General features: G+C 34.5%; 3 protein-coding genes across 3 annotated transcripts; all 3 read left to right on the top strand.

Annotated features, from left to right (window-relative positions):
- Positions 1–1,868: 1,868 nt before the first annotated feature.
- On the top strand, positions 1,869–4,071 carry LOC129564991 (zinc carboxypeptidase-like). The gene is made up of 9 exons (XM_055439250.1): positions 1,869–2,260; positions 2,322–2,511; positions 2,579–2,767; positions 2,891–2,984; positions 3,058–3,218; positions 3,279–3,320; positions 3,407–3,491; positions 3,587–3,670; positions 3,766–4,071. Exons 1-9 carry the CDS (start codon positions 1,971–1,973, stop codon positions 3,873–3,875), a joined length of 1,245 nt encoding a protein of 414 aa, XP_055295225.1. The 5' UTR covers positions 1,869–1,970; the 3' UTR covers positions 3,876–4,071.
- Positions 4,072–4,375: 304 nt separating this feature from the next.
- Positions 4,376–5,657, top strand: LOC129564993 (glutathione S-transferase D7-like). The gene is made up of 3 exons (XM_055439252.1): positions 4,376–4,510; positions 4,638–4,686; positions 4,751–5,657. Exons 1-3 carry the CDS (start codon positions 4,413–4,415, stop codon positions 5,279–5,281), a joined length of 678 nt encoding a protein of 225 aa, XP_055295227.1. The 5' UTR covers positions 4,376–4,412; the 3' UTR covers positions 5,282–5,657.
- On the top strand, positions 4,749–6,519 carry LOC129564995 (glutathione S-transferase 1-like). Its single transcript, XM_055439254.1, has 3 exons — positions 4,749–5,772; positions 5,840–5,888; positions 5,982–6,519. The coding sequence occupies exons 1-3, from the start codon at positions 5,675–5,677 to the stop codon at positions 6,507–6,509; spliced, it is 675 nt and encodes a 224-aa protein (XP_055295229.1). The 5' UTR covers positions 4,749–5,674; the 3' UTR covers positions 6,510–6,519.
- Positions 6,520–11,362: the final 4,843 nt, after the last annotated feature.

Raw genomic sequence — 11,362 nt, 5'->3', positions numbered from 1 at the left:
TGAACATTTAACTAAAACCCAACGTTTTATTCAGTGGATTTATTTCAGTATGATTTGGATTGTCTACGTCTCAAGATCAAGCGATAACATCGAATTGTCTCCTTCGCACGGTGAAACTTTAATCAAATGCCGACATTAATTTAAATCAGAATTTTCAGAAAAAATGTTTCCAAAAGACAACAGTACCGATTCTAATTGGAAATGGAATCCGGACAAAGTCACAGCATGTTTCGCACATTTTTCATCGTCTAATTTTGTTCATCGTTCATTTTCGTTCATGTAATATTTTGAATATCTCGTTTCGGTGACTTAAGATCGTGCTAAACTTGATTAATTACTGTCGCTTGTGTGAAATACAAGCAAGAGAAAAAAGATTTTGTGAGGAAAGCCTTTGCTCGTGCGCATAACGTACGGAATGTGTAGAGCGAGGAGAAGAGGCGAAAAGAACGCAGAAAGGGAAAAAAACGATGAATAGACCAGCTGATGATGATGAGCATCATGTGCGTTGCTGTCACAATCGTTTGAACATCAGACGTAATTATCGCACATTCATTTGGTCAATTTAAAGGAAAGAGACTAAACAAATCACTCGCAAAAAATATGAATTTCTGGCAGAATCTGGTGTCGATTTTTTCTACGTATTCCCGCGCTTACATTCCTCGGCTGTGACGGAGCATATGCATCCAAAGATAGATGAGAAAAGTGCAATCACTTCTCACATCAACTGCAATTATATTGTTTTTTTCTTTTTTTTTCGTTCAGCGGCACGATTGCTGGGTTTTTGTGGGAACGTTGGTGGTTTTTTTTTATTTCTAAATCGATTGATACACATCGCAAATCTACAGCTAACGAGCAAATTACACACATTTTTCTTTGCTCAAAATTTATTCACAAATAACGAAATTGAATTTGATTTATTAATTGCCATGCACAATTCCGCGCACCATTTACATTTCAAATTAGGAATGTTTGATCGAAAGCGCAGTCGAATTTATCCAGACCAAGTAACGTGACTATTTTAGCGTTGCTGACAACGTTGAATTCATTGAATCAAAATTCCTGGTCAGCCAACGAAATGAAATATCAAGGACTTTGCGTTCGTATTGTTTTTGCTTTGGCGGAATCTGCGCAGCTGTTCGACCGAAATCAAATATCACGTGGATCCTTACGAGCCGCGGTATGGGAAACAGATTTTGTTTTGTTTTAGATTTAGAAGTATGTTCCAAAAGTCGACCACCGGACATTTTCATACACACAAATCTTACAACACCGTGCGAGAAATGCGGCGCCAGCTGAACATATTCGAACTGTAGGTGAACAGATTTTCTTGGTCTTGTTGTTGTGTTTTCTTTTGAATAAACAATCATTTTACACATTGACGCAACTTTTTGCTAAGTACATTGCGAACGGTTTTGTTTTCGTTTCACGAACTTAAGTTCAAGTGCCAGCGGTCCACTCAATCATTAAATAAATTATTGGGTAATGCTTCAATGTGAAAAAAAGAACGAGATTCATTTTTGCTCATTCTGAAGTAGTTTCTTTTCTTTTTCAATTCGTTTTTACTTTTGTTCTGAAACTTTTTCTTCTTTTTGGTTTTTTTTTCATTTTTCGAGAACTCTTATATTCTGATAGTGCATGGACTACGAGATGTCGTTGCACTGCGTTATCAGTTTTGTAAGAAGGCTATTATCTGAAGTGTGTTTAGTGAATAACAATCGTAGCCTTCATGATCACTTGCAATTATGTCAAGTGGACATTTGTTTATCTCTCAGAATTCGAAGAGTATAAAGAGTGTCGATTGGCTCTTATTAAAACTATTCAATCATGAAACTCATCTTGCAATCGATTCAACCGGTGAAAAATTAATGAGTTTCCTAATCAAAATCCAGTATAATAGAAGTTCTTATTAAAAATTAGATTAGAACGATTTTTTTCAATTCTTCGAAAAATCAAATCGATAAACGAATATAATGAGATTGTTGTATTTGACCGTACTTCTGGGTAATTTCATTCTGATTTCCGGTGAAAAAGTTCGCTATGACAATTATCATGTTTATTCAATCAACGTTGAAAGTGCAAAACAACTGAAAGTATTACAAGATCTCAAAAATTCTCATGATGGCATTTTGTTCATGGAAACTCCGATCAGTTTGGGAAAACCCATTGACATCGTTGTATCGCCACACAAATTCACGAACATAAGTGCTCTATTTAACGCATACGAAATAAAGAATGAAATCAAAATTGAAAATTTACAAACGTAAACATGGAAACGACGAAAATTTGGTTGGAATGTCATAAAATAATTAATTTTCCGACAGGTTAATTGATGCCGAACAGCCTGAGGTGTTGTGCTCAAGTTTTGATTGGAAACAATATCATGACACAGCAGCGATTTACAAATGGCTTGACGAACTAATTAGACGACATCGTAAAATTCTCACGGATTATACGTATGGCAGATCATATGAAAATCGCCCATTACGCGCTGTTAAACTGTCGCATAAAGCAGTAAGTAAAAAAAAAAATTGGATTGAAAATGAGCCAACAATTTTTTTTAACGTTCATTACTTCATAGGGAAATCCAACGATTTTCATTGAGAGTACAATTCATGCTCGCGAGTGGATCACAGTTGCCACAGCCACGTACATTTTAAATGAATTACTCACCTCGCGTGATGCTGAAATCAAAGCACTGGCCAAAAATTTTGATTGGGTTTTTGTGCCGATCGTTAATGTGGATGGGTATGAATTCGCCCATACGACGGTAAGAGCTTAGCAACTAAAGTGTCGCTCAAATTTGATTAGAGGAAGAATTAAGTTAACAATAATTTGTCTGAAATTCAACCATTTAACCATTAACACTAATAAACTTCTGTTTAAAATGCAGAATCGATTGTGGAGGAAAAATCGCAATCCATACTCTGACATGTGGAACTGTGTGGGAGCCGATTTAAATCGAAACTTTGACTTCCATCATACAGGTAAACTCAAATCAACGTTTGACTCGATTGAAAATGGTGCCGTAATTTGAGAGCTTCAAAATTGAATTTCCAGAGGAAGGCTCATCAACCGACTCTTGTGACGAAACCTATGCTGGCCCATCGTCATTCTCAGAACCAGAAACACTTGCCTTGTCCAAATTCATCAAAACTTTTGATAACATCAAGCTGTACCTTTCATTCCATTCGTATAGTCAGCTTTTGCTTTTCCCATATGTAATTCAAATCGAAAAATCTTTCAATAGAAAATATTAATTTTCATGAAAACCTTCTTAGGGTCACTCAACGGCGGTGCACGCGACCAATCATGATGATCTGGTAATTTGTGGCACACATTTTTGTACACGCTTTTGTTACAAATCATTCGTAATACAAATCCAAACTTCATTTCTTTTATTCCATAGTATCAAATCGGGCAGAAAACGACACAAGCGATCAAGAGGCGATATGGAACCGACTACACTACTGGAAATATTGCAGAGACAATTTGTATGATCGAATATTTGTGCTGAACTTTTCATTTTTTCTTGAAAACTCATACAATCAATGAAATTTGACCAGATTTCATTCTTCACTTTTATTAGATCTTGCATCAGGCAACAGCATTGATTGGGTGTATGCAGCGCACAACGTTTCTTTAACATATACTTTTGAGTTTCGTGACAATGGTACATATTTCATCCATTTGAAGTCTATTTGAACGGATTGATTTGCGTTGTTCTTTCCATTGATCTACTTCATTCTATCCATTTCAATTTCATAGGTCATTTTGGATTCATTCTACCTGCAGATCAAATCATACCTAACTCACTCGAAGTGATCGATGGGCTTAAAGCGATGATAAACGAAGCGAAATTACTCCAATACTTGTGAAAATTCGAACAATTGATTTCCACACACATTTCTTCGAAGAATTACATTTGATATTTTTTCATTTATTTTTTTCCGTTGAATGACGTCAGTAGCATTCTTCTATATAGAAAATAGTCATCTTACTTCAATCACGTTCATCGAACGGAACTTTTTTGTGTAGTTTTTTTTTATTGTTAAAATAAATAACCAGGAAAAATGTTTCTATTTTCATTTGTTCGAAATAAGCATGATGATTGCAAAGACAGCTGTTGCAATTGATATGCCGTATCATTGCGGTCGGTCATATGAATTGCACTTTTTTTAATAAATAAACGACAATTTGCATTTGTAATGCAACACCACTTACGTAAAGCATTGCACATACAATAAAAATGGCATTACAAACACACAATTGGAATATATGATTAGCAATACAATGCTTGAATCCATGATTCGATAAACGACAAAAATGAAATAAAAGCCGTTCCACGATGACCAGCACGAACAGTTTATCTAAAGGCATCACTTCGTCACTTGTCTTTCGTTATTTCTTGAAATATGAGCAAAAAATTGATTTTGTATAACCTGGACCTCAGCCCGCCGGTGCGTACAGTGAAAATTGTAGCCAAATTGCTCGGTTTGGATCTTGAGCTTCGGTAAATATTCGAAATGAAATTGATTTAATTTCGAATTTATTAAAAAAAGTTATTGTTTTAAAAACATATTTATTGAATTCCACGATCTCTTTGAATTAAAAAAATTTAAAACATTTGGCGATTGCAGTAACATTAACTTGCTGGAAGGTGAACATTTGAAGGCGGCATATGCAAAGGTATTGAATTTTAGCATATTCTTCTTCAATTTTAGATTCATATTCGTGAACATTTATCCGCCAGATCAATCCGGAGCGTGTGATTCCAACACTGATTGATGATGGTTTTGTCATTTGGGATAGTCATGCAATCTGTACGTATTTAGTAGATAAATATGGCAAAAACGATGCATTGTACCCAAAAGATTTGCAGTTGCGTGCGCGATGCAATCAACGACTCTTCTTCGATGCGGCCAGTTTGTTCGTACGATTGCGTGACTGTTCTTATCCAATATTTTTCAAAGCCGGAAAAGAAGTACCTCAAGACCGAATCGATCCAATTTACATGGCCTACGATATTTTGGAAGCATTTCTGGCATCCGATCCATTTTTGGTCGGCAAAATCCTAACGATCGCTGATATAAGTGTGTCAGTGACTTTGCTACCACTTGGAATTTATGCGCCTCTTCAGAATGAAAAGCATCCAAAAATCATAGCCTGGTTGAAACGTGTTAGCCAAACGATTCCATTCTTTGATGAAGTAAATCTAAAATATGTAGAAGAAGTACGTCAGCTGATCCATTCAACTTTGGAGAAAAACAAGCAACAGTCTTAGTTGAACACTGTTGAAAATCAATCAAATAATTTCTTTTATTTTCGCTTTTAATGCACTCAGCTTGCTGCTGATTTATCGAAGTATTGTATTTTAATTTGAAGTTTGGAATTTTATTATTTTTGTTCTCATTTACATGAACATTATGAGAATCGTTCTGTAAATTGAATACGTTCAATAGATGCACCTATCAAATCTACTCTTTTGTGATAATAAAGGAAAACTAAGCACGCACAACTCATTGAAATGATTGAATTAATTTCATGATCAAAATGAAACCAACTTTGAATCGTAATTAAAAAAAAATGTTCTATTCATCGCATGATGATTGAGTTGTGTTGATCAGTTTGTTTTGTGCATCTGTTTCGAAAACACGATTTTCATCTGACTTGGAAAATGAGTAAAAAGATGATTTTGTACAATTTCGATCCTAGTTCACCAGTTCGTGCGGTAAAAATTGTTGCAAAAATACTTGGTCTAGAGCTTGAGTTGCGGTATTTGAATTATTTAAATAAAATTGGAATATTTGTACTCAAAATGTCTTTATCTCTCGCTTTGCAGTGATGTCAACTTGCTTGAACATGAACATTTGGCGGAATCTTTCCTTAAGGTAAAAACTGGTACCATCGAGAGCTATAAATATGAAAAAAAAATCGCATAAATTTTTATATGGATAATTTTCCATGATCTGTTTATATGTTAGTTGAATCCGGAACACACCGTTCCAACGCTGATTGATAATGGTTTCGTGATTTGGGATAGCCATGCAATTTGTACATATTTGATTGATAAATACGGCGAAGACGACGCGCTGTATCCCAAAGATTTACAACTACGGGCTCGTTGCAATCAACGGCTGTTCTTTGATGCAGCCAGTTTATTCCCAAGATTGTTTGCCTGTGGCTATCATGTATTCTTTCACGGTGGTACAGAAATTACGAAAGACAAGACTGACCCAATGTACTCCGCTTATGAGATTCTTGAAGCATTTTTAGCAGAGGATCCATTCTTGGTTGGCAACAACTTTACTATTGCAGATATTTGCGTAGCATTGACTTTATCTTATCTAGTGACCTATGCACCACTTAAAGAAGATAAACACTCCAAAATTTTGGCCTGGTTGAATCGTGTCGATCAAACGATTCCATTCTTTGCTGAATTCAACACCAAGTTTAAAAACAATTTCCATGAATCGGTTTTAAGCACGTTGGAGAAAAATAAGCAGATATAAAAGAATTTTGTATGTGCCAAGAACGTTTTATAAATTTCAATCAGTTATCTCTAGTTTGTTATGGATATTGTATAGAAAAATTCTAGAAAAGCGTATTAATACTGCATTCTGATTAATTGAATGTAAACAAATGTTTATTTTCATCTTTATTCATACCGGGACTTAGAAATGACTAGATTCTTTTTCCATCTTCGTAAGTTATTTGTATTTAAGCATTTATTAATATCAATTACACGAAATAAAAAAAAAAAAAAAAAATCAAGACTCACTCTTACCGGGCTAGTGAGTGTGTCTGAGTTAAGCCTGTGAATTTTGTACGATTTTTATCGTACAAATAGACCGTGCCGCAATTTGAAGCTAATCGCAATTGCTTTCGATCCCGCCTGACCGATTCGTGATATTTGATCTTGTTTCGAAGTCACACACCACTGAAAATGACTTCAAAATTTTATATGAGTAATTTTGATGAGTGCTTTTTGTCAACTGATTTTTGTGCCATTCTCAGTACGGGTTGGAGCTATTGTGATGATGAATACCGCAATTTGAAGCTAATTGCAATTGGCTGTCATTAAAATGACAAGTAATTTTTCAAAAAATTCAAGTTAAAGTAACCTTTAGAAAATGATAAGTTAATTTAAAAATAATTCAAGTTGATTTCATATTTATCCAGTAAAATTTATTTATTTTGCCAAGTTATTAAACGATAAATCACAATTATTGAACGACAAGAGCCGCTCTTGCCAAAGCTGGCTGGCCTTTTTTCGTTTTTGGCCTATAGGTATATTTTTAGCTTCAGGTGGAGCCTCCGCAAATTTCATTCGAAGCCCGATTCCCACAACGTGTTTACACAGGAAAAATTTAAAAAAGTCTGCGCAATTACAATAAACTTTTTCCCAAGTCGATCTATTAAACGGAGTTGGAAAAGTAGTGGTGCATTTTGCAAAGTAATATTTCTTAAAATTATCAAATGATTCATATATCAAAGCGTCATCAATATCAACGTTTAAATTTGATTCGAGTGGAATTTCATGTTCAATGCGTTCACGTAGATTGGTGTGTTAGTTCGAGCCCAATTATAAGCTTCCGTCCAAACTGGCAGATCGATCAATGGCTTGGGATGCATTTCTCTAATGCCGTAGACATACTCGAATGAATATTGTTTGACCACTTGAAACAAAACCACGCGGAATTTATCTAAGTCGAACCGCTGTCTTATGGAATGGTTGTCTTTGATTGCTTTGTGCGTTGCTTCCTGTTTGAACTTGGAACATTTTGTGCCACGCCCTCGTACCAAAATCGATGTTTCACGAGCCATTCGTTTGTAAAATATTCCGTCAAATCTTGGCTTACTGATTCCCACTTGGCGACGAATAAATCAGCTGCTTGGTCGAACGCATCATCAGATCTACTGAGCTGTAGCCTATCCAAATCGTACAATAATTCATTTTGCTTCTTTTTATCTTTGACGAATGTTTTTATTTTCTTTGCAAACGCTTGGCGCATGTGAGCCCAACACATTACAACGACAACCTGGTCACCATAAACTTCTTTATATGCGTTTGCAATGGCAAAAGATGCATCACAAATCAGATATTTTGGACTCGTCTCCACAACACATTGTTACATGTTTTGCTTTTCGTGTATCCTACTTTTCTTCTTTTTTCTCTTACTCACGATCGCAAACAGAGACCTGAGTTCAGTGTAATTTGATACTCGCTGTGGATGACAAATGTCGAAATGCATCCGAACCAAAATTTCGTTTATAAATAAATATTCATATTGATTTATGTTTGAAATTTGAAAAAGCAAAGTCATTTTAAGGTATTTTATTTAAAATTTAATCGTAGATTGAAAAAATCTTTCCATTTCAATTCCCTTAACCTTCAACCCGTACATTATTTTTTGCGACATTATTCGTACATCTGGGCACTGGGTGCCCACAATGCTTTTTAAATATGAATGTCAGTTTTTCCTTCATTTTTTTCTTTAAAAAGCGAGTATTTCGGTGTTTATTGATAAAAAAAGTATAAATAGTATTTTGAATTGTGATAAAAGTCATGGAAAATTGAAAAATGATAGAGAACCAAATGATTTTTGGAATTTTTTCAATAAAGTAAAGATGAAAATCTTGATCTCTTCACAAAAATGTAGGTAAGAACATACACATGCATATTCCAATATGACCGACTTTGACGCCAAAAATTGAGGTTTTGAATGGCTGGTCGGATCAAAAAGTTACGTATACCGCTGAAAAGGTCTTGAAAAGTACATGTCGTTTTTGGTATAAAACATCATAATCGGCCGGCATTTGACCAAGATTTGGCCGTTTGAATTTTTCTGCCAAAAGTAATAATATGGCCATATCTCGTCCAAATGGTTATCGATTTTGATTTTTTATACCAAAAATGACATGTACTTTTCGGGGTCTAATTTAGCAGGGGAATGGAAGATTGACAGTTGAGCTGCACAAAGATAGAAATGTCATGTCATATGGAGACGCCATTTTTATATTTGCTTGGAGCGACTGGAGCGGTCATACATTTCTCATTCATTTTTTTCTAAAATAATATTATTATAACAAGTTAAATATTTTTCAAGTGTATCTTATTTTCATTATCTTTGTTTGGCACAATTATAAAATCATAAAAATATAGTTTCATGAGACATAACATGCGCGTTCTTGGAGCTGCCATCGAAATTGATTACAATAGTAGCCAACATTGATTACATCAATAACCAATCACCGCGATAGTCTCGATCATTAAACGTCAAACCAACAACGCCACACATTTTGACGGGAACTACATTGATGAGTGTATTCAATGCAGTGTCAAACATAGTCGTCATTGTGTCGTGTGGTGAAATAATAATTATTATTTGAATTTTAAATAAATAAAATTCTTTCGATTCTGCCAAATGAAATTGTGCAAATATTCCGCTGGCACACAAGACAAAAAATTGCTTTCTTTCGGTAGATCAAACCCGTATTTAAAAAAATTGTTTTTCTTCCATTTTCAATTGAGTTGTATGAGAGAAAATTACGGTTTTATATGATATATTGCAGTTTCCATAATTAAAAAAAAACACAAAATGTTAGATTCAAAATAGAAACTGGTTCGTGACAGAATTGTTTTTTTTTAATTTTGCGGACCATACTGAGAAAACGTTTGCGTTCGAACAGAAAACTTAGCAGAAAACTATACTGAAACAGAAGTCGATTTGACATTAGCTGTCAAACCAGCAAGATGAACAAGTGCGTTTGTAAAGTGAGCTCGTTCACTCCGTGTCAGCAGGTTTTGGACGAATTTAATTTTGCAAATGATGTTGTTGTTAGTCTAATGATACCCCCGCGTAACCAATATTACAGTGTAATAATTTCAACACCCAATTACATTTTTATTCTACGGTTTTGCAAACATGAAGTTTAAAAAGGCTAAATAACACTTTCGTATTAATAAAAATCAAAGAGATAAATCAAACATTGAATCTTCAGCAATAATTAATAGCGGCCGATCCAGTTGGAGCGGCAACTCTACAAATTCACCATGGAGCGGCAACACTCCGAATTCACCATGGAGCGACTAATATTGTTTTTCAAAAGAAAAACTATAATAAACGAATTTGAATTGTCTGAAATTAATTTAATCAATGAAAGTAAGAATATTACTTTTTTATACATTTTCATTAGTTGAATTTTTTGTTTTGATATATAATACTAGCCGCTCCAACTTCAGAGTGTTGCCGCTCCAACTGGATTTGCCACAGGTAATTGTTACTGAGGAATCAATATTTGATTTATCTCTTTGATGTTTTTAATACGAACGTATTATTTGGCCTTTTTCACTTCATCTTTGAAAAAACATCAAATAAAAATGTGATTGGGTGTTAAAATTATTGCATTGTAGTATTGGTCATTAATGTAACCAATATTGGTTACTATTGTAATCAATTTCGATGGCCGCTCCAAGAACGCGTATGTTATGTGTTATGAAACTATGTTTTTATTATATTCCTATTGTGCCAAACAAAGGTGATGAAAATAATAGTGACACTTGAATCAAAGTATTTATTATGTTATAATCATATTTATTTAGAAAAAGAGAAAAAAATGAATCAGAAATATATGACCGATCCAGTTTCTGTGTGGCCGCTCCACCAGCATGATTGTTAGTTGTGCAGCTGACCAACTGACAAGCAAACTGCAGCGCTAGTGTCTATGTGTCAAAATTTTTAATCCCCATGTAATTTATCAACTTTGGCTCCTTTATTGATGAGAAGTTCAGCAACATTCATGTGACCTTAGAAATAATTTAGATCGATGAAAAAGATCAAATCAATCTTTTATTTAATGAAAGCAAGTATTCAACATTACCATTCTCAGCAGCTAAATGAAGAGGTGTCTCATCAAAATTATTCATGATATCCATACTGGCGCCTTTGTTGAGGAGAACCTCGGCGACATTTTTGTGACCTGAAAAATAATTCAGATCGATGGAAGAGATCAAATCAATCTTTTATTTAATAAAAACAAGTATTCAACATTACCATTCTCAGCAGCATAATGAAGAGGTGTATTATTATCATAATTCATGATATCCATACTGGCGCCTTTGTTGAGGAGAACCTCGGCGACATTTTTGTGACCTGAAAAATAATTCAGATCGATGGAAAAGATCAAATCAATCTTTTATTTAATGAAAACAAGTATTCAACATTACCATTCTCAGCAGCATAATGAAGAGGAGTATTATTGAAATTATTCATGATATCCATACTGGCGCCTTTGTTGAGGAGAACCTCAGCGACATTTTTGTGACCTGAAAAATAATTCAGATCGATGGAAAAGATCAAAT

This window comes from Sitodiplosis mosellana, unplaced genomic scaffold, assembly GCF_009176505.1.
Source record: "Sitodiplosis mosellana isolate CC-2019 unplaced genomic scaffold, AAFC_SMos_1.0 Smas_scaffold_2, whole genome shotgun sequence".
NCBI lineage: Eukaryota > Metazoa > Arthropoda > Insecta > Diptera > Cecidomyiidae > Sitodiplosis > Sitodiplosis mosellana.
The sequence above is the reverse complement of the archived record's forward strand: the minus strand, read 5'-3'. Positions and strand labels throughout refer to the sequence as shown.

What these genes read in the sequence shown, in the direction of transcription:
- LOC129564991 (XM_055439250.1), top strand. Translation starts at nt 1,971, where the DNA reads ATGAGATTGTTGTATTTGACCGTACTTCTGGGTAATTTCATTCTGATT. An exon ending in TTAAACTGTCGCATAAAGCA is followed by an intron (nt 2,512 to 2,578) that starts GTAAGTAAAAAA and finishes ATTACTTCATAG; the next exon opens with GGAAATCCAACGATTTTCAT. An exon ending in CGACCAATCATGATGATCTG is followed by an intron (nt 3,321 to 3,406) that starts GTAATTTGTGGC and finishes TTTATTCCATAG; the next exon opens with TATCAAATCGGGCAGAAAAC.
- LOC129564993 (XM_055439252.1), top strand. Translation starts at nt 4,413, where the DNA reads ATGAGCAAAAAATTGATTTTGTATAACCTGGACCTCAGCCCGCCGGTG. An exon ending in GGTTTGGATCTTGAGCTTCG is followed by an intron (nt 4,511 to 4,637) that starts GTAAATATTCGA and finishes TGGCGATTGCAG; the next exon opens with TAACATTAACTTGCTGGAAG. An exon ending in TGAAGGCGGCATATGCAAAG is followed by an intron (nt 4,687 to 4,750) that starts GTATTGAATTTT and finishes TTTATCCGCCAG; the next exon opens with ATCAATCCGGAGCGTGTGAT.
- LOC129564995 (XM_055439254.1), top strand. Translation starts at nt 5,675, where the DNA reads ATGAGTAAAAAGATGATTTTGTACAATTTCGATCCTAGTTCACCAGTT. An exon ending in GGTCTAGAGCTTGAGTTGCG is followed by an intron (nt 5,773 to 5,839) that starts GTATTTGAATTA and finishes CTCGCTTTGCAG; the next exon opens with TGATGTCAACTTGCTTGAAC. An exon ending in TGGCGGAATCTTTCCTTAAG is followed by an intron (nt 5,889 to 5,981) that starts GTAAAAACTGGT and finishes TTTATATGTTAG; the next exon opens with TTGAATCCGGAACACACCGT.